This window comes from Mya arenaria, chromosome 8 (genome assembly GCF_026914265.1).
Source record: "Mya arenaria isolate MELC-2E11 chromosome 8, ASM2691426v1".
NCBI classification, from domain to species: domain Eukaryota; kingdom Metazoa; phylum Mollusca; class Bivalvia; order Myida; family Myidae; genus Mya; species Mya arenaria.
In genome coordinates this window covers 29,308,966-29,334,713 of record NC_069129.1, presented here as the reverse complement: position 1 = coordinate 29,334,713, position 25,748 = coordinate 29,308,966, and the positions used below count along the sequence as shown (strand labels likewise).

Here is a 25,748-nt window from a genome sequence, read left to right as displayed (position 1 = left end):
TCTCATTTTTTCTAAAAGCGGAGTAACGCTTATAGCCTCAAAACTTCAATTTTCTAACGTAAATATTAAAAACTGCGATCTGATATTTTGTCACCAGTCTGATATCACTGGTTTCCAGATATTTACACAAAGATCGGTTCATTCTAAGACAAAAAAAACTAGAAAAATAATGTCAAAACGGTCAATCTTTTGAGACCGCAGCTTTCAATTCTATTGGAAGCAACATAAAGGGTGCAACATAAATACACGTACATCACATCCTTCAATATTATAATTGTAATGTGCATGCATATTATATTAGTATTGGAAATATACATGCAGTCTGAACCTATAAAATCTGTGGCATCTATTGTGTTATCACCATTCCACATTTAGATCTAACATTGATAATGGACTTACGCCAGTAACTTAGTGTACTATACTATTAACGTAGTATGCGACGTCTATAATTTGTGCATGTTTTGGAAGGATTTTGATATTTTCTTTACCGTGATTTTAACGTTCCTTTGAGTGTTTCAAATGCAGTAAAATATAAATGGTCACTGTGTCAAAACTTGAGAGGAAGATGTTGATTTGTGCATGTTTATGAAGAAAAATGCAGGTAAGTTTTATCTAAGGGCGTTTTAACGCACCATTTCAGGTTATTCAAATGCAGATTTTTATTTTATTTTATAGTTTCAGTTTCAGTTTATTGGGGATACAAGCAAACACAGTGGCATCCCGATGGCTCGAACTCGCTTGGCTCGAATCCCTCGTTGGCTCGAAGTGGATGTAAAGGACCGATTTATATATACTTAAAGGAAGCATTCCCGCTTGGCTCTAATTTTTCGAGGCTCGAGGTATTTTCGTCCGGTCCTGGGAGTTCGAGCCAACTGTACATGCCTTTGGCCAAAATTAAGATTAATTTTCAAAAAGCTGGCCACAAAAATAAAAGATTAAAAAAACAAGAAAATATCAGCACATAAGTATTTGATAACTAACTTTAAAGCTACACATGATTACACACACATGCTCACATTCACGCATATATATAGATATTAACACAACCAACATGCTACTATATTTAACATTTAAACAAATCAAGGGACAGCGGCAGCAACATATATACGTAAAGATCGGTTCATTCCAAGACAATTTATTTTTTCTTTTAAACGGTTAATCTTTGAGAGAGCAGCTTTCAATTCTATTGGAAGCAACATAAAGGGTGCATCATAAATACACGTACATCACATCCTTCAATATTATAATTGTAATGTGCATGCATATTATATTAGTATTGGAAATATACATGCAGTCTGAACCTATAAAATCTGTGGTATCTATTGTGTTATTACCATTCCACATTTAGATCTAACACTGACAATGGACTTAAATCTCAGTATGCTATACTAGGTACGTAGTATGCGACGTCTATAATTTGTGCATGTTTTGGAAGGATCTTGTTATTTTGTAGTTTTTTTAACGTGATTTTAACGTTCCTTTGAGTGTTTCAATTGCAGAAAATATAAATGGTCACTGCGTCAAAACTTGACAGGAAGATGTTGATTTGTGCATGTTTTTGAAGAAAAATGCAGGTAAGTTTTATCTAACGGTGTTTTTAACGCATCATTTCAGGTTATTTAAATGCAGATTTTTTATAGTTTCGTTTTCAGTTTATTTGCAATATCAGCAAATACACGATTTTGGCCAAAATTAACATCAAATTTCACAAAGATGGCCACAAAAAGAAAAGACAGAAAAACAACGAGAAAATATCACCATACAAGCATATTTACGATTCATAACTAAACTAAACTAAACTAAAATCACTATAAGTTTAAGCTACACACGGTTACATACACATGCTCACATTCACGCATTTATACACACAGATATTAACACAATCAAAATGCTATTGTATATAACATTTAAACAAATCTAGGGACAGCGGCAGCAAGTTCATCTCGTTTCGACATGGCAATAAATACAAATTCCGCTAGGTTCCTGAAAGTTCTAATATTATTACTCGTAAAGGTAGATACAAATTTGTCAATAGTGTTTAACGATCTGTTTATGTTATATGTATTCCTCAGGCATATAAAAAGGAGAAAAATAAATAAACAGTGAAATTCTGATTCAACCATATTGATAGTACAAAGTTTAAATTTTCTATCTTCTCTAATAATGTTATTGTGTCTTCTGGGTTCAATCTGTAAGGAATGAACCTCAGTCTGAACCTTGATAAAGCTATTCGATAATTTTCTTTGTCGATGGTATCGATACATTTTTCAAATTAAATTTCTTTTCTAAACTTTACATAATATTCTTATTTGCTCTGTGAATTCACAATATCGAACCATGTTTGAACCACGGACATTTACGGCTCATAGATCCGTGGTTTGAACATACTGATCACCTAGCCTTTGTTTGAATATAATTTCTTTCATAGTTAAAATTTAAGAAAATGTAATTCAAACCAGGTTCATTTAGTAGCTGTTCAACAGCATTAACCCCAAAATGTTTAATATTTGTATTTACGAATGAAAGGTCTCTTCCATTCTTAACATATACAAGTCTTATAACAGAGTTTTGAGAACTCGTAACTTTACACCAGAATTTAAGAGCTCTCTCTTAACGTAAAACAGATAGAGGGAAACGGCCAAGCTCACCCAGAACAGCAGCATTGGAGGTCTGTTGTTGGATTACCAAAATGTGTTTACAAAACATAAAGTGTAGCTTGTCAACTTTAGTAAAACTATAAAATCACCGGACTTCACAACCATACGTGATAATAGGCACAATTTGGCCAAAATCTCTAGCTTTATTCTGCTTAATATAGATAAGAGATTATTACAATGTATATGCCTTTAAGGCTTGGTCATTAATCATTTTGCAGCATCATTGAAAGAAGCATTGTAGTAAAATTTGATATCCATGTACTTTAAACGGTCAGCTACTTCTATGTTCTGACTATTCAGTGTCCAGGCAAACTTAGCTCTTGTCTTTTTCTGTTGAAAAATGAATATATTTGTTTTATTGACATTAACATTAGTCCCAGTTCACGTGAATAATTGTTCATACAATTTAGTTGTTATTGTAGGTTATAGGAATCTGTTGTAAAAAGGCAATAACATCAGCAAACAGTAACATATATAATGACAACCTATCGATAGCGTTACTGGTTAGGTTGTCTAAATCTAAACTCTCTCGAATATCATTCAAATAACTGTGGGGAAAGGGGTTTTCCTTGTTTCGACCTTAAGGATACATCAACGCAAGTTGATTATGGCATGTCGAATATTTTTTTTACTTAAGATTTAACATTTCGGTATATTGATTTTAGCATATTTAACATTATGCCTCTTATACCAGATAAGATTAATTTTATCCACAGAGCATCATAAATGTCAGTGTCAAATGCCTTTTCGTAGTCAATAAAGGCACAAAAGAGTTTTATTTTGTTTGTTAATACATTTTGTATAACAGTATGAAGATTTTTTTTACAATCAACTGTACTGCAATGGATGGTCTAAATCCAAATTGAGCATCATCAAATAGATTTTCACTTTCTCACCCCCTATTTATATGATTGTGTAACCTTTAAGAGAATATTTTAGTCATAATATTTGCAAATGTTATGACACTATAGATAGGGGGATTATATTTATCATCTTTTTTATTAATTGGAACCATTACGCCTTTAGTCCATGCATCGGGGTTTACCTTACGCACGATAATGTTAATTTCTAGATTTGAAAACTAATAGGCGATTAGCTCATTTTGATTTGTACAGTAGATAATAATTTCTTACAACGATAAAAATATACTTTTAGCTATTTTACAATAATTATCAATTCAGCTAGATTTCTTTCTGTGTGGTGCTTTTCTCTTTACTGTAACAGTTTTAATTTAAACTTTATATTTATTTTAAAACGATTGTGAAGAAATTTATATTAACATATAATAAATCACCCCCGTTGTCATTTTGCGCGAGAGTGTGGTCTTGTGAGGGCAACCGGAGAACCCGGTGAAATCCCACTTGTCCGGCTTGGCGACCACCAAACAAACTCACTTGCGCCCAGACCCGGAATTGAACCCTGGTTACCTTGGTTAGAAGCGATTTTGCTAATCACTGCGCTAACCGGACAACCAAAATGCCATAAAAATTATGCTGCTACTTTGGACGCATTTTTTACATTCTCGTACACCGGAGTGACGATGCTAGGCTTTAGATTTATCATAAGGCCTAGAGAAAAATTTTTTTTGGTTAGGGTAACAACCTTTTCAAAAAAAGGTTGGGTAGGTAGGGCTTTTTTTATAATTATTATTATTAGGTTTGAATAAGAATGTCATTTTTTTTTATCCTAGCGGAATGGTGTTAAAGTTATCTTCTGTACAAGCATTTAAGGTTTTAAACAAAATATTGAAAAAGAATATATATATATATTTTTAATTTTCATTTCTTTTTTTTCAAACTGACTATAAAATGGAAGGGTCGGCGCCTATTCCGTAGGTAGGGTCGGGGTACCCGAACCAAATGTATTTTTTATTAGGCATTATCAAACCTCTGATGAATGAGAATGTATTTTTATTGAAAGACGGTTTGAATTTAACCGGGCAATGCTCTGAAAAATCGGCCAGATCATGTACCAGCATGCTGTCAAATAATTAAAACAACTGGTAATTAGCTAATTAATATATATATATACACATGTAGTCAATAATGCTAGCACCAGCTCTATTTCTACACACAGTATAACCTGGCTCAATATTATAAGTTACGGGGTTAGAAGGTGACCCGATATATGGGATATACGGGGTAAAGGAAACTATATCAGGTGAGAGCGAAGCTCAAAGGTAAACATATCGGGTGAGAGCGAAGCTCGAGTCCAAATATAGTTTCCTGCGCCCCGTATATCCCATATCGGGTCACCTACTAACCCCGTAACGTATATATCACGTCGAAAACCTGTGTACATGTTTAAATGTTTCATTTATTCAGCGGAATCGGAAAATAGACGCCATATTTATACGATATAAATTTGGTGACCCAATATGTAAAAATTTGGGGTAACCGCGTGACCAGTCCTGTACCAATGGCGTTGCGTCATTTTTGTTGGAGGCGTGATATATACAGACACCGAGTCAACACTTAAGACGAATATATATTAAATTGTGCATGTTTGTTTTAAAGAATTTGGTATAATGGTAAGTTATTAAGGGGGATTTTAACGCTTTAATTAAGGTTATTCAAATTTAGAAAAAATGTAACAATTATAGTCCCGCTTTAAATAAAACGTAAGAAATTGGAAAAATCATTTGGTCCCAAAACTTGCTGTTTTTCGTTCTATTAATGTGTGCATGTTGTGGAAGGAACTTTGAATTGGTATAGTTTTTAAGAACCCTTTTAAAGGATATTTAAATATAGAAAGACACCGCTTTATCTTATAAGAGGACTAAGTTAATTTGTGCATATTTTGCGTCGTATAACTGTATATAATAATAATAATAATAATAATAATAATAATGCATTTTCTTTCCTTTAAGATATCCTCGTCCGTATCCTGTATTATTTTCTCATATACTGATGCTTTCATGTTATTATGAACTTATTGGAACAAATATTAATGGCTTCAATCAATTGCCGGGTGGAACTTTCCTTTACAATGTAATGTATTGATCAAAGTGCGTTTTTACCTCTAGGCACTGTTTACTTTTCAGATAACTGGACACGTCATATGGTATCAATCTTAAAGAATGCTTGTGACATTCCATGTGTGGTTATCAGCATACGTATTTTTATGAGGTCAAATAAAATGTTCATGCATTTCATTATTTTTCATGTCTGTTAGTTTAAACTTCTTAATTTGAAAAAGTTAATCGCGTTATAGTTTTAAATCTCGTTTTAACAACGAAACTCTTGAGTCTGATCATATGCTGTGGGGAACACCGGATTACTTGTGTGGCTTAAGAGAACCAACTCACTTGCGCCCTGACTGGGAATGGAACACAGAAACCCTTGGTAAGAAGCGAGTGTTAATCGAAAATCCGCTCTCTGTAAATAAAGACGTTCACTAAATCTTTTTTAATTACATTTGAACGTTTGGCATTACATTTGAACGTTTTAAGTTATTGAAAGCATTGCATTTTAGCGTTTAATGTTGTTAAAGGCATTGCATTTAAGCGTTTAAGGTTGTTGAAGGCATTACATTTCAACGTTTAGAGTTGTTGGAGGCATTACATTTCAACGTTTAAAGTTGTTGAATGCATTACATTTGAACGTTTAAAGTTGTTGAAGGCATTACATTTGAACGTTTAAAGTTGTTGAAGGCATTACATTTGAACGTTTAAAGCTGTTGAAGGCATTACATTTGAACGTTTAAAGCTGTTGAAGGCATTACATTTGAACGTTTAGAGTTGTTGAAGGCATTACATTTGAACGTTTAAAGTTGTTGAAGGCATTACATTTCAACGTTTAAAGTTGTTGAAGGCATTACATTTGCACGTTTAAAGTTGTTGAATGCATTACATTTGCACGTTTAGAGTTGTTGAAGGCATTACATTTGAACGTTTAAAGTTGTTAAAGGCATTACATTTGAACGTTTAAAGTTGTTGAAGGCATTACATTTGGAGGCATTACATTTGAACGTTTAAAATTGTTGAAGGCTTTACATTTGACCTTTTAAAGTTGTTGATGGAATTGCATTTGAACGTTTATAGTTGTTGAAGGCATTACATTTGAACGTTTAAAGATATTGAAGGCATTGCATTTGCACGTTTAAAGTTGTTGAAGGCGTTTTATTTAAACGTTTAAAGTTGTTGAAGGCGTTACATTTTAACGTTTAAAGTTGTTGAAGGCGTTACATTTAAACGTTTAAAGTAGTTGAAGGCGTTACATTTAAACGTTTAAAGTTGTTGAAGGCATTGCATTTGAACGTTTAAAGTAGTTGAAGGCGTTACATTTAAACGTTTAAAGTAGTTGAAGGCGTTACATTTAAACGTTTAAAGTAGTTGAAGGCGTTACATTTAAACGTTTAATGCTGTTGAAGGCATTACATTTGCACGTTTAAATTTGTTGAAGGCATTACATTTGCACGTTTAAAGTTGTTAGAGGCATTACATTTGAACGTTTAGAGTTGTTGAAGGCATTACATTTGCACGTTATTGTTTGATTATGTAGACATTGCATTGTCCGAAGGTTGCTGTTGAAGGAATTGCATTTGAACCGTTTAATTTTGTTGTTATTTGAATTGCACTTGAACGAATAAATCTGTTGTTGTTGAAAGTTTATCTTACTGATGGAGAAATTGCTTGAAATAGTTTTAAACAATTTTTAGTTGCTTTTAATAATAATTGACATGGTTAAGGCAAAACATGTATAATGTTTTATAGATTTGGTACCTTGTATCACCAACTAGTTAGCTAATATAATATGTCAGTTTCAGCAATGGTTAAAGCTGCACTCTCACAGATTGAACGTTTTGACAACTTTTTTTATTTTTTGTCTAGGAACGAGCCAAGTTTTGCGACAATCCATGGAAACCAGCTATATAAGACTGTTGACAAAAAATTAGATCGCAGATTTTTATATTTAAGTTCAAAAAAATGATTTTTATGCATTTTTCTTAAACCGTTAGTAACGTTAGTAAAATTTGCTCTTTCCAAGATAAAAAATAAAAAGTTGTAAAAATGGTTAATCTGTGAGAGTGCAGCTTTAAAACGTACAAAAATAAAAGGTATCGCGAGTGCGTCAATCTTCAACAATTTTAGTGGTCTACATTTAATTATGTAAACTACGTCATACATGGGCCAGTAACTGTAAATATATATATCATTTCATCTGATTTGAATCAATAACAACGGTGTTTAACATATCTTATGGCTTTGTATTGGTGCCGGTAGCTAGGGCTGTCATAAAGATTTAACCAACCTGGACTTTTAATGAGTCTAGTTTCATATTGTACGATTGTATTTATGTGACAAAAGTAATTCGTTATTTGATATTTGCATGTTTAATAATTAATATTCTGTCATACCAGGACAAAGACAAACATAGGCTTAGAATTAGTTAATCGACCCTGTTTTGTTCACAGAGAACGTTTTAGAAAAAAACTAATTAAGAATTTATCATGTTGTATGAACACATGCGGACACTCGGGGAAATTAATGAATCGCAAGGATATACGTACTAATTCCACATACAGTCGAAACGCGTTTGCTCGAGCTAGCTTCGCTCGAATTCTTCGGTGGCTCGAACTAGATATTAGAGACAAATGTCTTTATACTGAAGGTAAACATACCCGCTTGGATCGAATTTTCCGAGGCTCGAGGTATTTTCGCCGGTCACTGGCAGTTCGAGCGAACGGAGTTCGAATGTGCGTTAAAATACTAATAGATTTGCATTTTCTTTTTTTTCTGCACAAAGCTCTTTTAAATGTTAAAAAATATGGCAACATGCATCCAAAGTTCATATAATTGTGGGCTGGGGTCCGTTGAGCGCACTCACTTCTCATTAAGGCGTCCCAGGTTCGAGTCCCGGCCTGACATTTGTGAGTTTGGTTGTTGGTCACCAAGCAAGACAACAATCCGGACAAGTGGGTTTCCCCGGGTTATCAGTATTTCCCTTCAACATAAGACCAACCTATTGCACAACATCGTGCCAACGAGGGTGACTTAGCATAAGTTAATATAACTTTCTTCACACTCGTTGTGACGTAGCATAAGTTAATATAACTTTCTGCACAGTCGTTTTGACGTAGCATAAGTTAGTATAACTTTCTTCACACTCGTTGTGACGTAGCATAAGTTAGTATAACTTTCTTCACACTCGTTGTGACGTAGCATAAGTTAATATTACTTTCTTCACACTCGTTGTGACGTAGCATAAGTTAGTATAACTTTCTTCGCAGTCGTTGTGACGTAGCATAAGTTAATATAACTTTCTTCACACTCGTTGTGACGTAGCATAAGTTAATATAACTTTCTTCGCAGTCGTTGTGACGTAGCATAAGTTAATATTAATTTCCTCACAGTCGTTGTAAAATAAACGACGTTTATACTGAAAATACAAAAAAAGAACAGCGCATCTTAAACACACAACTACACGACAATACAAAAAGTTAGCATTAGAAGTGGGAGTAAGAGTTCATCTTTAAGCTTATTTTTTTGGACAAACACTTGTACTGGAATTACAATATGATTTAATGAAAACTATAATGCTAATAATTATAACTATTATTGCTGATGATATTGTAAATCTAAAATTCAGGAACATACCAAAGATGAAAAAGATTCAAATATTAAACATTTACTGTCATTTTAAGTTCAATAAACTACAATGTATACACTAGTATTTAACAAACCAGTGTAACTTATAACTTTTCTTTAGGCAATCTGTTAGGGACTGAATGTATCATCGATTGTAAATGAATAAATCCAGCTGCAGGAAGCAACAGTTCTAAATCTTGATGCAATGAAATTCAACTATCAAAAAGAAATTGTTTGGTCTTGTCTTAGGCTTTACTGCTTTTTCAGTTATTCGACTTGAAGAACCTTACGACTTTCTCTTTCGCCACAGAATTTGCGCGATTTGTGCATCCAAAAACAAAGGAACTTTTCACCATTTTGTTGTATTTGACGTTTGCAACCCCTGGCACATTTTGCGCATGCGCTAGATTCAGTACCGCAGTAAAGTTGTAGTTGACAAACTCAATTGCCACACATAACACAATCGTAACCACTCGGCCGTTTCGGGATATAACTCGAAAATACTTCCTTCTATTAATGATACTATTACCAGTGTGTGTATACCACGTGATAATTAACGTCATATATGCTACATCGGAAGGCAACATTTTGATTTAAATGAATACTCAAAACAAAGATAACTTTTTTAACATTTTACTACACCATTTTAAATGAAGGGCAGTCTTATGCCGCTTAAAGAGTCCCGCTTCGTTTTTTTTACCGGAGTTTGATAAGGTGACTAGTTTCATCAAACACTTCGACAAACCTTTTTGCAAAATAATGTTTTGACAGTGCTCCGTCAGACGGCCGTTTTGTGAAAAGGTTTGTCAAAGTTTTTTTAAAGCTGCACTCTCACAGATATACCGTTTTGACAACTTTTTTTTAATTTTTTGTCTTGGAAAGAGCAAATTGTTTTCTAAACTTTACATAATATTCTTATTTGCTCTGTGAATTCACAATATCGAACCATGTTTGAACCACGGACCTTAACGGCTCATAGATCCGTGGTTTGAACATACTGGTCACCTAGCCTTTGTTTGAGCAATGGAAAATAATTTCTTTCATAGTTAAAATTTAAAAAAATGTTATTCAAACCAGGTTCATTTAGATGCTGTTCAACAGCATTAACCCAAAAAAGTTTAATATTCGTATTTACGAATGAAAGGTCTCTTCCATTCTTAACATATACAAGTCTTATAACAGAGTTTTGAGAACTTAACTTTACACCAGAATTTAAGAGCTCTCTCTTAACGTAAAACAGATAGAGGTAAACGGCCAAGCTCACCCAGAACAGCAGCATTGGAGGTCTGTTGTTGGATTACCAAAATGTGTTTACAAAACTTAAAGTGTAGCTTGTCAACTTAAGTAAAACTATAAAATCACCAGACTTCACAACCATACGTGATAATAGGCACAATTTGGCCAAAATCTCTAGCTTTACTCTGCTTAATATAGATAAGAGATTATTACAATGTATATGCCTTTAAGGCTTGGTAATTAATCATTTTGCAACATCATTGAAAGAAGCATTGTAGTTAAATTTGATATCCACGTACTTTAAACGGTCAGCTATTCTATGTTCTGACTATTCAGTGTCCAGGCAAACTTAGCTCTTGTCTTTTTCTGTTGAAAATGAATATATTTGTTTTATTGACATTAACATTAGTCCCAATTCACGTGAATAATTGTTCATACAATTAAGTTGTTATTGTAGGTTATAGGAATCTGTTGTAAAAAAAGGCAATAACATCAGCAAACAGTAACATATATAATGACAACCTATCGATAGCGTTACTGGTTAGGTTGTCTAAACTAAACTCTCTCGAATATCATTGATCAAAATGATAAATAACTGTGGGGAAAGGGGTTTTCCTTGTTTCGACCTTAAGGATACATCAACGCAAGTTGATTATGGCATGTCGAATATTTTTTTACTTAAGATTTAACATTTCGGTATATTGATTTTAGCATATTTAACATTATGCCTCTTATACCAGATAAGATTAATTTTATCCACAGAGCATCATAAATGTCAGTGTCAAATGCCTTTTCGTAGTCAATAAAGGCACAAAAGAGTTTTATTTTGTTTGTTAATACATTTTGTATAACAGTATGAATATTTTTTTTTACAATCAACTGTACTGCAGTGGATGGTCTCTAAATCCAAATTGAGCATCATCAAATAGATTTTCACTTTCTCACCCCCTATTTATATGATTGTGTAACCTTTAAGAGAATATTTTAGTCATAATATTTGCAAATGTTATGACACTATAGATAGGGGGATTATATTTATCATCTTTTTTATTAATTGGAACCATTACGCCTTTAGTCCATGCATCGGGGTTTACCTTACGCGCGATAATGTTAATTTCTAGATTTGAAAACTAATAGGCGATTAGCTCATTTTGATTTGTACAGTAGATAATAATTTCTTACAACGATAAAAATATACTTTTAGCTATTTTACAATAATTATCAATTCAGCTAGATTTCTTTCTGTGTGGTGCTTTTCTCTTTACTGTAACAGTTTTAATTTAAACTTTATATTTATTTTAAAACGATTGTGAAGAAATTTATATTAACATATAATAAATCACCCCCGTTGTCATTTTGCGCGAGAGTGTGGTCTTGTGAGGGCAACCGGAGAACCCGGTGAAATCCCACTTGTCCGGCTTGGCGACCACCAAACAAACTCACTTGCACCCAGACCCGGAATTGAACCCTGGTTACCTTGGTTACCTTGGTTAGAAGCGATTTTGCTAATCACTGCGCTAACCGGACAACCAAAATGCCATAAAAATTATGCTGCTACTTTGGACGCATTTTTTACATTCTCGTACACCGGAGTGACGATGCTAGGCTTTAGATTTATCATAAGGCCTAGAGAATTTTTTTTTGGTTAGGGTAACAACCTTTTCAAAAAAAGGTTGGGTAGGTAGGGCTTTTTTATAATTAGGTTTGAATAAGAATGTCATTTTTTTATCCTAGCGGAATGGTGTTAAAGTTATCTTCTGTACAAGCATTTAAGGTTTTAAACAAAATATTGAAAAAGAATATATATATATATATTTTTAGTTTTTCATTTCTTTTTTTTCAAACTGACTATAAAATGGAAGGGTCGGCGCCTATTCCGTAGGTAGGGTCTGGGTACCCGAAACAAATGTATTTTTTATTAGGCATTATCAAACCTCTGATGAATGAGAATGTATTTTTATTGAAAGACGGTTTGAATTTAACCGGGCAATGCTCTGAAAAATCGGCCAGATCATGTACCAGCATGCTGTCAAATAATTAAAACAACTGGTAATTAGCTAATTAATATATATATATATATATATACACATGTAGTCAATAATGCTAGCACCAGCTCTATTTCTACACACATTATAACCTGGCTCAATATTATAAGTTACGGGGTTAGAAGGTGACCCGATATATGGGATATACGGGGTAAAGGAAACTATATCAGGTGAGAGCGAAGCTCAAAGGTAAACATATCGGGTGAGAGCGAAGCTCGAGTCCAAATATAGTTTCCTGCGCCCCGTATATCCCATATCGGGTCACCTACTAACCCGTAACGTATATATCACGTCGAAAACCTGTGTACATGTTTAAATGTTTCATTTATTCAGCGGAATCGGAAAATAGACGCCATATTGATACGACATAAATTTGGTGACCCAATATGTAAAAATATGGGGTAACCGCGTGACCAGTCCTGGACCAATGGCGTTGCGTCATTTTTGTTGGAGGCGTGATATATACAGACACCGAGTCAACATTTAAGAGGAATATATAATAAATTGTGCATGTTTGTTTTAAAGAATTTGGTAAAATGGTAAGTTATTAAGGGGGATTTTAACGCTTTAATTTAGGTTGTTCAAATTTAGAAAAAAATGTAACAATTATAGTCCCGCTTTAAATAAAACGTAAGAAATTGGAAAAATCATTTGGTCCCAAAATTTGCTGTTTTTCGTTCTATTAATGTGTGCATGTTGTGGAAGGAACTTTGAATTGGTAGTTTTCAAGAACCTTTTTAAAGGATATTTAAATATAGAAAGACACCGCTTTATCTTATAAGAGGAGTAAGTTAATTTGTGCATATTTTGCGTCGTATAACTGTATATAATAATAATAATAATAATAATAATAATAATAATAATAATAATAATAATAATAATAATTATATAATAATAATAATAATGAATTTTCTTTCCTTTAAGATATTCTCGTCCTTATCCTGTATTAATTTCTCATATACTGATGCTTTCATGTTATTATGAACTTATTGGTTCTTTGAATAAAACTTATATATGATTTTACTCGGCCAAGCTAGTTTACTTGTATGATTGTTGAAGATTATTTCAACATTCGGTCGTAACGTGAATATTAATGGCTTCAATCAATTGCCGGGTGGAACTTTCCTTTACAATGTAATGTATTGATCAAAGTGCGTTTTTACCTCTAGGCACTGTTTACTTTTCAGATAACACGACACGTCATATGGTATCAATCTTAAAGAATACTTGTGACATTCCACGTGTGGTTATCAGCATACGTATTTTTATGAGGTCAAATAAAATGTTCATGCATTTCATTATTTTTCATGTCAGTTAGTTTAAACTTCTTAATTTGAAAAGTTAATCGCGTTATAGTTTTAAATCTCGTTTTAACAACGAAACTTTTGAGTCTGATCATATGCTGTGGGGAACACCGGATTACTTGTGTGGCTTAAGAGAACCAACTCACTCGCGCCCTGACTGGGAATGGAACACGGAAAGCCTTGGTAAGAAGCGAGTGTTTATCGAAAATCCGCTCTCTGTAAATAAAGACGTTCACTCAATCTCTTTTAATTACATTTGAACGTTTGGCATTACATTTGAACGTTTTAAGTTATTGAAAGCATTGCATTTTAGCGTTTAAAGTTGTTAAAGGCATTGCATTTGAACGTTTAAAACTGTTGAAGGCATTACATTTGAACGCTTAGAGTTGTTGAAGGCATTACATTTGCACGTTTAAAGTTGTTGAAGGCATTGCATTTGAACGTTATTGTTTGATTATGTAGACATTGCATTGACCGAAGGTTGCTGTTGAAGGAATTGCATTTGAACCGTTTAATTTTGTTGTTATTTGAATTGCACTTGAACGAATAAATTTGTTGTTGTTGAAAGTTTATCTAACTGATGGAGAAATTGCTTGAAATAGTTTTAAACAATTTTTAGTTGCTTTTCATAATAATTGACAAGGTTAAGGTAAAACATGTCTAATGTTTTATAGATTTGGTACCTTGTATCACCAACTAGTTAGCTAATATAATATGTCAGTTTCAGCAATAGTTAAAGCTGCACTCTCACAGATTGAACGTTTTGAAAACTTTTTTTATTTTTTTTGTCTAGGAACGAGCCAATTTTTGCGACAATCCATGGAAACCAGCTATATAAGACTGCTGACAAAAAATTAGATCGCAGATTTTTATATTTAAGTTCAAAAATTGATTTTTTATGCCTTTTTTCTTAAACCGTTAGTAAAATTTGCTCTTTCCAAGATAAAAAAATAAAAAAGTTGTAAAAATGGTTAATCTGTGAGAGTGCAGCTTTAAAACGTACAAAAATAAAAGGTATCGCGAGTGCGTCAATCTCCAACGATTTTAGTGGTCTACATTTAATTATGTAAACTACGTCCTACATGGGCCAGTAACTGTAAATATATATCATTTCATCTGATTTGAATCAATAACAACGGTGTTTAACATATCTTATGGCTTTGTATTGGTGCCGGTAGCTAGGGCTGTCATAAAGATTTAACCAACCTGGACTTTTAATGAGTCTAGTTTCATATTGTACGATTGTATTTATGTGACAAAAGTAATTCGTTATTTGATATTTGCATGTTTAATAATTAATAGTCTATCATACCAGGACAAAGACAAACATAGGCTTAGAATTAGTTAATCGACCCTGTTTTGTTCACAGAGAACGTTTTAGAAAAAAAAAACTAATTAATAATTTATCATGTTGTATGAACACATGCGGACACTCGGGAAAATTAATGAATCGCGCAAGGATATACGTAATAATTCCACATACAGTCGAAACGCGCTGGCTCGAGCTAGCTTGGTTCGAATTCTTCGGTGGCTCGAACTAGATATTAGAGACAAATGTTTTTATACTGAAGGTAAACATACCCGCTTGGATCGAATTTTCCGAGGCTCGAGGTATTTTCGCCGGTCACTGGCAGTTCGAGCGAACGGAGTTCGAATGTGCGTTAAAATACTAATAGTTTTGCATTTTCTTTTTTTTCTGCACAAAGCTCTTTTAAATGTTAAAAAATATGGCAACAGGCATCCAAAGTTCATATAATTGTGGGCTGGGGTCCGTTGAGCGCACTCACTTCTCATTAAGGCGTCCCAGGTTCGAGTCCCGGCCTGACATTTGTGAGTTTGGTTGTTGGTCACCAAGCAAGACAACATTCCGGACAAGTGGGTTTCCCCGGGTTATCAGTATTTCCCTTCAACATAAGACCAACCTATTGCACAACATCGTGCCAACGAGGGTGACTAAGCATAAGTTAATATAACTTTCTGCACACTCGTTGTGACGTAGCATAAGTTAATATAACTTTCTGCACAGTCGTTTTGACGTAGCATAAGTTAGTATAACTTTCTTCACACTCGTTGTGACGTAGCATAAGTTAGTATAACTTTCTTCGCAGTCGTTGTGACGTAGCATAAGTTAATATAACTTTCTTCGCAGTCGTTGTGACGTAGCATAAGTTAATATAACTTTCTTCACACTCGTTGTGACGTAGCATAAGTTAGTATAACTTTCTTCACACTCGTTGTGACGTAGCATGCATAAGTTAATATAACTTTCTGCACAGTCGTTTTGACGTAGCATAAGTTAGTAAAACTTTCTTCGCACTCGTTGTGACGTAGCATAAGTTAATATAACTTTCTTCGCACTCGTTGTGACGTAGCATAAGTTAATATAACTTTCTTCGCACTCGTTGTGACGTAGCATAAGTTAGTATAACTTTCTTCGCACTCGTTGTGACGTAGCATAAGTTAGTATAACTTTCTTCGCACTCGTTGTGACGTAGCATAAGTTAGTATAACTTTCTTCGCACTCGTTGTGACGTAGCATAAGTTAATATAACTTTCTTCGCAGTCGTTGTGACGTAGCATAAGTTAATATAACTTTCTTCGCACTCGTTGTGACGTAGCATAAGTTAGTATAACTTTCTTCGCACTCGTTGTGACGTAGTATAAGTTAGTATAACTTTCTTCGCACTCGTTGTGACGTAGCATAAGTTAGTATAACTTTCTTCACACTCGTTTTGACGTAGCATAAGTTAGTATAACTTTCTTCGCAGTCGTTGTGACGTAGCATAAGTTGATATTACTTTCCTCACAGTCGTTGTAAAATAAACGACGTTTAAACTGAAAATACAAAAAAAAGAACAGCGCATCTTAAACACACAACTACACGACAATACAAAAAGTTAGCATTAGAAGTGGGAGTAAGAGTTCATCTTTAAGCTTATTTTTTTTTTTTGACAAACACTTGTACTGGAATTACAATATGATTTAATGAAAACTACAATGCTAATAATTATAACTATTATTGCTGATGATATTGTAAATCAAAAATTCAGGAACATACCAAAGATGAAAAAGATTCAAATATTAAACGGTTACTTTCATTTTAAGTTCAATAAACTACAATGTACTAGTATTTAACAAACCAGTGTAACTTATAACTTTTCTTTAGGCAATCTGTTAGGGACTGAAAGTAACATCGATTGTAAATGAATAAATCCAGCTGCAGGAAGCAACAGTTCTAAATCTTGATGCAATGAAATTCAACTATCAGAAAGAAATTGTTTGCTTCAGTTTGGTCTTGTCTTAGGCTTTACTGCTTTTTCAGTTATTCGACTTGAAGAACCTTACGTCTTTCTCTTTCGCCACAGAATTTGCGCGATTTGTGCATCCAAAAACAAAGCAACTTTTCACAATTTTGTTGTATTTGACGTTTGCAACCCCTGGCACGTTTTGCGCATGCGCTAGATTCAGTACCGCAGTAAAGTTGTAGTTGACAAACTGAATTGCCACACACAACACAATCGTAACCACTCGGGATATAACTCGAAAATACCTCCTTCTATTATTGATACTATTACCAGTGTGTGTATACCACGTGATAATTAACGTCATATATGCTACATCGGAAGGCAACATTTTGCTTTAAATGAATACTCAAAACAAAGATAACTTTTTTAACATTTTACTACACCATTTTAAATGAAGGGCAGTCTTATGCCGCTTAAAGAGTCCCGCTTCGTTTTTTTACCGGAGTTTGATAAGGTGACTAGTTTCATCAAACACTTCGACAAACCTGTTTGCAAAATAATGTTTTGACAGTGCTCCGTCAGATGGCCGTTTTGTGAAAAGGTTTGTCAAAGTGTTTTAAAGCTGCACACTCACAGATATACCGTTTTGACAACTTTTTTTTATTGTTTGTCTTGGAAAGAGCAATTTTTTGCGTTAACATCTGCAAACCAATGATATAAGATTGCTGACAAAAATTCAGATGGTTGATTTTCATATTTCCGTTCGAAAATAAATATTTTATGGCTTAAACCGTTATTAACGGTTTAAGAAAAATGCATAAATCATCATTTTTTGAACTTGAATATAAAAATCTGCGATCTAATTTTTTGTCAGCAGTCTTATATAACTGGTTTCCATGGATTTTGCAAAAATTGGCTTGTTCCAAGACAAAAAAAGAAAGTTGTCAAAACGTTCAATCTGTGAGAGTGCAGCTTTAAGAAATTAAACTCTCAATCAAAATCTGGTAATAGACCCAAGGCGGGGCTCCGCAAGCGGCGTAGACTGCGCTATGTTTCATTTAAAATGGTGAAGAAATAGTGAAGTAATCTCTGTTTTAAGTATTCATTCGAATGTTCCCCTCTGACGTAGCATTTATGACGCAATTTATCACGTGGTATACACACACTGGTAGCATATATGACGTAATTTATCACGTGGTTTACACACACTGGTAGCATATATGACGTAATTTATCACGTGGTTTACACACACTGGTAGCACATATGACGTAATTTATCACGTGGTTTACACACACTGGAAGCATATTATATGACTTAATTTATCACGTGGTTTTCACACACTGTAAGTGGACCCGTTCGATAAAGTAAGCAATGTACTGAAAGGAATGATTTGATTCGTGTCTAAATAATGCTTTGCAAAAGTAGTATTTTATTCGGGACTCCTCTGCCATTTTTCTTGAAAACAATCTCGGATGTATGCCTGTACATCAGAAGAAGTATTTTATTTTCTTATAATATCATTAATTGAATGTAGTGTTTTAGCTTGCATTTATTGATCTAAGTTTAAATTGATTGCCAGTGAAGTGTATTATTGCAAACATAATTAAGATTATTTAGAGTTAAGTCATTATGTTTAACTGCTTAATTAAATTACTTCGCGATCTACTTGTAGCGGACTTAAACATACCGATTTCTGAGTATGTAAACTAGGGATGAAAGCGAATATCCGGAAATCACGCAAGTATTCGGATACCAAAATGGGTATTCGAATATTCGTTAAGAATTAAAATTTCAATGAAATAGCTTAGCAGAGACATAGCAATTATTACAAAAACTTTTCAGATGAATTATTTCAGGTGATCAACAGTGTCTATCGCGAAGCGGGTATGTGTCACAAATTGTCTGCTAATTGGGTGTTTGCACAAGGCGTGATTTTGTGTCCTTGTGCAGCACCCTATGAAGTTCTATGACCTTATTTACAATGACAAGTGTTGTTTTATGATCTCAGATGTGCTTAATTGACACTAATTGGCACTAGTTGATATTAAACGGATTGATCATTAATCCGTAGGAATTGATCGTCCAATCACAAGATAAAGGTCGTGCGTTCGATTAAGTGCGGCATCGAATCAAAACTGTTGTGAAGTATTTATTCACGTTTTATTTTGTGTAGTGTATTTTATTTTTCATACGATATGTAAACATGTTTAGTTTATTGATAAATAAAAAAGTACACGCATGTAAATAAAGACAGATCGTCTTTTTGTCTTCTTATCTTTTCCGCAATTATATCCTTCATTACAAAACACCGCAGAAATAGAAGGTATTGCATTAAATCAAACAATGAAATGATATAAAATTACAATCGACTATCAAATAATCAAAGCGTCATTTTACATGAAACCTGCTGATAAATAACAAACTCGAAAGCACGTGGCAGTAACCAAGCAACCACCTCGGCCGAAGTGACTATCAAATTCGCGAAATAGTAATATAATAGGAAATTTACTTATTACAAAAACAATTTGATACGAGTATCCGGATAGTATTCGAATACTTGATACGAATATCCAACACCAAGTATATGCTACCTATTACTACTTCATTTGGAACTCCTCGGCCATTTTTCTCGAAAACAAGCTCGGATGTATATGGAATGTTTACATTAGAGATGGAAACCGGATACCGATTTGGTATCCGGTTTCCATCTCTAATGTAAACATTCCATATACATCCGAGCTTGTTTTCGAGAAAAATGGCCGAGGAGTTCCAAATGAAGTAGTAATAGGTAGCATATACTTGGTGTTTGCATGTTTGTGTGGACCAATGGCCATCTTGGATTTTTGAAATGTTCTGTCAATTAATTGTACGTAAATCGATTCTAACGAACGCACAAAAAGATCAAAATGAGTAAGATTTGACGATCTACAGAAGACATACATATAATTCGAACGAGGATAGTGCAACATAAGCGATGACGTAGTTACAGCACATGTGACATACAAGCCGGCTCCCGGTACAATACAGTGCCGCTATAAAGATGATTAATTTAGACATAAACAGAACTATAAAAAGTATAAGGCCATTCAGTTATCATGTTGTGTTAATTTGAAATCTCGACAGCAGGTTTACATGTTTGCTTATTATTTTCTTCAGATTTATGGTTGAGAAGTACATCGAAACAGTCAACGAATTCCTCCCGGATGGCACGTATCTAGTCCAAATAAATAGAGGAGTTACATAACACATACTTGCTCGTGTAGTTACAAGTACACATTAAATTGTCAGTTGGCTTTAAAGGGACAAGACACCAGATTGTTCAAAAATCGACAAACACAGTATTTCCTCAAACCAAGCCTAGAATTGTCAATGCGAGGTAAGAGGTGGCCGAAAATACATCATTTAACATGATGTAAAGAATAATAGCAACACTCATGTTGCTGTCTCATCTGAGTTTTCCCGTTTTGAAATAGCGCCAAATGGTTTCTCAGTTTAAATCATACCTATTCTTGAGTACATGTTAATATACCGATGCTATTTTTAAACTAACTGGGATTTACGCGGCAACAACCCCACTGAGTTAATTTTAAATGCGAAAAATGTGTAAAAACTGCGAACGATGCATGTATCGTAAGCAATGTGATATATTCGTAATAAAGATTCAATGCGTTGTACACAACGATGCCAACTCAATAAAAGTTTTTTGACAATATATTTTTTGTTGCAATTAAATCATTTGGTGTCTAGTCCCTTTAAAGTCAATTGCGAAATTACACATGAAACTCATACCTGTCGGTTTTCACTGATATTCGCACAAATGCATAGCTTTACTCGTGCTAACGATACAATGTTCAAATACCTTGATTACGTAGTACACATAAAGCAGCTCACAAGTAAATTACCCCGGGCTACTGATACTATGTTCACATACATTGATGACATAGTACACATAAAGTAGCACACATATAACTTTACTCGTGCTACCGACACAATGTTCACATACCTTGATGACGTAGTACACATAAAGTAGCACACATATAACTTTACTCGTGCTACCGATAAATGTCCATATACCTTGATGACGTAGTACACATAAAGTAGCACACACATAACTTTACTCGTGCTACCGATACAATGTTCATATACCTTGATGACGAAGTACACATAAAGTAGCACACACATAACTTTACTCGTGCTACCGATACAATGTTCATATACCTTGATGACGTAGTACACATAAAGTAGCACACACATCACCTTACTCGTGCTACCGATAAATGTCCATATACCTTGATGACGTAGTACACATAAAGTAGCACACACATAACTTTACTCGTGCTACCGATAAATGTTCATATACCTTGATAACGTAGTACACATAAAGTAGCACACACATAACTTTACTCGTGCTACCGATACAATGTTCACATACCTTGATGACATAGTACACATAAGTAAGGTATGTTCATATACCTTGATGAGGTAGTACACACACTCGTCCACGCACCCGTACAAGTAGTGTCACTTTACTTCTCATATTATTACCAGATGTTGCTGCAAGAAACAAATAAACTGAATTCGAGAATTACCAATGTTTTTTGACAAACAAAATATTATCATTGCTACGTGGCCAAATTCGTATTTGCAGCTGCCTAGGATCAATGACAAAGCGTTTAAATCACTTGTCGCTTCTGGTTTAATGATAAAATCTTAATCAATTAACAAGGCTTGATTTCAATGATTACATTTGTCTACTGGCAAACACGTTTAATCTCATGTCAGGACGCCGATGAAAACTTTATAGAACCAGCTTGGACGGACAACTAATATTCAAAGTAGACGTTAAATGTCACGAAAACACAATGATGAGCCCAATAAAAGTGTTGCTAGCTTTGATAGTGACTCTGCTTCTGTCTGGTGCGTTTGTGACTTGTTTGGAGGAAGAGAAATGTACAGATAGTTCATGTGGAGAAATTGATGAAGATGTTATAGATATTCCACTGGAACATGAAAAACGAAAATATTTTAGAGAAGGTCAGGAAGAGGTGATTAACGATGAAGACTTTGTAGATATTATAGATGAAAATGAAGAAGAAGAACTCCAATTTGTTAAAAAAGACACTATTGAATTATCAACCGAAGATCTATATCTAAGAATTCCCGACAATGAAAGGGGAGAGTTGAATGACATAGAAGGAGAGGTAGTTAATGCTGTGAGAGATACGTTCGAGTTTTCTCCACTCGCGAGAGTGTCTCCGGGCACTGTTGGAGAGGAAGTAAAAGTGGAACTCGAAGAGGGTGTCTGGTTTACCCGGATAACTCGAGCAATACAGCCGCCAGTGTTTGGTTAGTACATATGAACTCAAAGCATAAAGTGGCACTCTTATTCAAATTCAATACATACACATGTATAACCGATATAAATTTTGAGTGATAAACCTTTAACTACTTACTAAATAATGCATGGTGAGTGCTAAAATATTTTCTGTGATCTACTATCGTCTCATGTATAGAAATACCGTGTTTTCTGCACATTTCCTTTAAGTTAAACTCGGTATTCCCCATAAGAACAATTGTTTTCAACATTTATTCATCCTTTTTGGTATATTAAAACGATTGTATTAGTTTAAAATTATTCATTTTACAACGATTGTGAAACAAGTTATTACAGCATCATATTAATCACTCTCGTTGGCACGATTTTACGCGAGAGTTTTGTCTTGTGTTGTGGGGGAAACCGGAGTGCCCGGAGAAAACCCACTTGTCCGGCTTGGTGACGACAAACCAAACTCACTTGCGCCGAGGCCAGGAATCGAACACGGGTCGTCTTGATGAAAAGCGAGTGCGCTAGCCACTGCGCTAACCGGACAACCTAATAATTGTATTTGTTTGTTTTATTTGTTTAGTATTGAATAAAGGATATTTATTTGTTTCAGTGTTTGATCTTAATATATTTCACAAAATGAGCACAAAAATATATATTCTAATATTCACTTTTGATGTTCACGAGTTGAAATATATTGATATCTTACACTGAAACAAACAGTTTTTCTCTATATTTTTCGCCGGAAAGCATATAATAACCGTTTATTTCTGATTTTAGAGATACCAAACTTTCTATCGGATGAAGAATGTGATCACATAATGGAAACGGCTAAGGCAAACGGTCTGAACGTTAGCAACTTGTTCGGTGACGACGTTTTGGACGAGTTTGAAAATAAGATCCCTCTGGCTGAAGTGTCAAGAGTCTCGCAGCAGACTTGGTTGGAAGAACAACATATAGGCGGGAAGTTCTGGAACAGACTTCAGAACAAGTGAGATTTGTTTGTAAATGTTCGAAACAATATTAGGACTTCCTCCCACGAATAAGAAAATGCAAGGAAAACAATGATGTAATACTGCTGACAAAAAACAGATCGCAGAATTTCATATTTATGTTCAAAAACTGCATTTTTCTTTAAGCTTTAGTAACGCTTTTTGCCATAAAACATCGATTTTCGAACGGAAATATGAAAATCTGCGACCTGATCTTTTGTCAGCAGTCTTATATCACTGGTTGTTAGATATTTACGCAAAAAAGCTCATTCCAAGACAAAAAATTAAAAAAGTTGTCAAAATGGTAAATCTGTGAAAATGCAGCTTTATTATTATTATTATTTTTGATACCTGTAGATCCCCATACTGTATTTTTACTGTTAAGGGAATGGTGGCGGGACCCTTTGATATGGGAAAATAGCGTTGTTTTCGCAAAAAAGGGGAAATACTGACATGATTCATATATAGTGTTGAACCTGTTGTCAAACAAACCTATGGTTGTATTCATGAATGGCGATATATTGTTACAAGGCCAAAAAACAAATGTTTGTTTAGGGTAACCTTCCCAAATTTTCTAGGTAGGGTAGGTAGGGATTTTTTTTTTTTCAAAATCTGTCGTAAGTTCAGAGTGTTTTCTTGCAAATGGCAGTCTTTCCTACATTACTGTCATTGCCTGACTTTGTTTTATTATATAAACAATAATTCTGATTAAAATCTGCATTTATCCGCCCTTCGTAACTCTCTATTCGCAAACGAATATTTTTTTGGCTCAGAAATGGATTTTTATAGGTAGGGTCGGGTTACCCGAAACGGACATATTTTTTTAGGCCAAATTGCTAAATGTTAAGAGTAAGAAAATTTGTCAGACAAAACTTCTTTTAATGAAAATAAGAAAATATACCGACCTTCATACGCACTCTATTTGGCCTTTAAAGCTGCACCCTCACAGATTGAACGTTTTTGACGTCTTTTTTTATTTTTTTTGTCTTGGAGCGAGCCAATTTTTGCGAAACTCCATGGAAACCAGTAAAATAAGACGGGTGACAAAAATTAAATCGCATATTTTAATATTAAGGCTCAAAAAGTAATGTTTTATGCATTTTTCTTAAAACCGTTAGTAACGGTTTAAGCCATAAAACATTAATTTTCGAACGGAAATATGAAAAAATACGATCTGATTTTTTGTTAGCAATCTTTTACAATTGGTTTAAAAATATTCACGCAAAAATATGCTCTTTCCAAGACAAAAAATAAAAAAGTTGTAAAAATGGTACATCTGTGAGAGTGCAGCTTTAAAGGGACTAGCTCATGTTTTTGGACCAAACAATAGTTTACCCGGAAATGCATCTGAAAACATTTATTTTGTCATTATTTTACTCTGTGATATCAAATTGCAGAAAAAAATACAATGCAGTATAAAAATAAAATATTTTTGTTTTATCGGGATCGAACCCACGCCATTCAAGTCATTGGAAAAATGGAAAACCGTTGCAATAATAGTTATTACAATTTTGGATATTATGACCTTTTAAGTATACAATCACGCAACAATGAAATCGCTCAATGCCATTAATAACGCGATTGATTTTTTTTTTGTATTCAATGACGATATTTGAGCAAATATGAACATTTGCTGAAGGGTTCCAGCTGTCAGTATCTTAAATTTAACGCTCTTAATGATTTGCCACACTTTATTTCGTCATACAAAAACGTGCATTTACAATAACGTAAGCGAGTTCCTTTAATGTTTATACAATTTGCAATACAATACAAATTAAAGTATGCTGAATGTTAAACAACAACTGTTCAACCGCTGGTATTACGCTACACTAAAACTTTCCTTCTAACAGACTTGCCAAATTGACAGAGCTACCACTGGGTGTCATCCAACGAGGGGAGCCTATTCAGGTAAAACGTTTGGTATTGGTCAGATATAAAAGGTAAATATGCCTGAAAATATAAACATGAAATTAATTCGCAAAACATCTTACATCATCATCATCATCATCATCATCATCATCATCATCACAACCACCACCACCACCATCATCATCATCATCATCATCATCATCATCATCATCATCATCATCATCATCATCATCATCATCATCATCAACACCACCATCATCATCATCATCGTCGTCATCATCATCATCATCATCATCATCATCATCATCATCATCATCATCATCATCATCATCATCATCATCATCATCATCATCATCATCATCATCATCATCATCATCATCATCATCATCAACACCACCATCATCATCATCGTCATCATCGTCATCATCATCATCATCATCATCATCATCATCATCATCATCATCATCATCATCATCATCATCATCAAC

General features: G+C 34.1%; 1 protein-coding gene across 8 annotated transcripts in view; it reads left to right on the top strand.

Moving 5' to 3' along the window:
• Positions 1–1,344: 1,344 nt before the first annotated feature.
• The window catches only part of LOC128242540 (transmembrane prolyl 4-hydroxylase-like), a 33,289-nt gene continuing 8,885 nt past the window's right edge, over positions 1,345–25,748 (top strand). The window contains exons 1-5 of one of the 8 annotated variants that reach the window (XM_052959723.1): positions 1,345–1,392; positions 20,233–20,345; positions 21,859–22,422; positions 23,180–23,390; positions 25,242–25,299. In XM_052959723.1, the coding sequence (XP_052815683.1) occupies positions 21,939–22,422; positions 23,180–23,390; positions 25,242–25,299 (753 nt within the window). In that variant the 5' untranslated portion in view covers positions 1,345–1,392; positions 20,233–20,345; positions 21,859–21,938. Of the gene's footprint in view, positions 1,393–1,436; positions 1,575–13,745; positions 14,015–20,232; positions 20,453–21,624; positions 22,423–23,179; positions 23,391–25,241; positions 25,300–25,748 lie in introns of those variants that run through there. The other 7 variants (XM_052959720.1, XM_052959721.1, XM_052959725.1 and 4 more) reach the window with 7 other exon arrangements.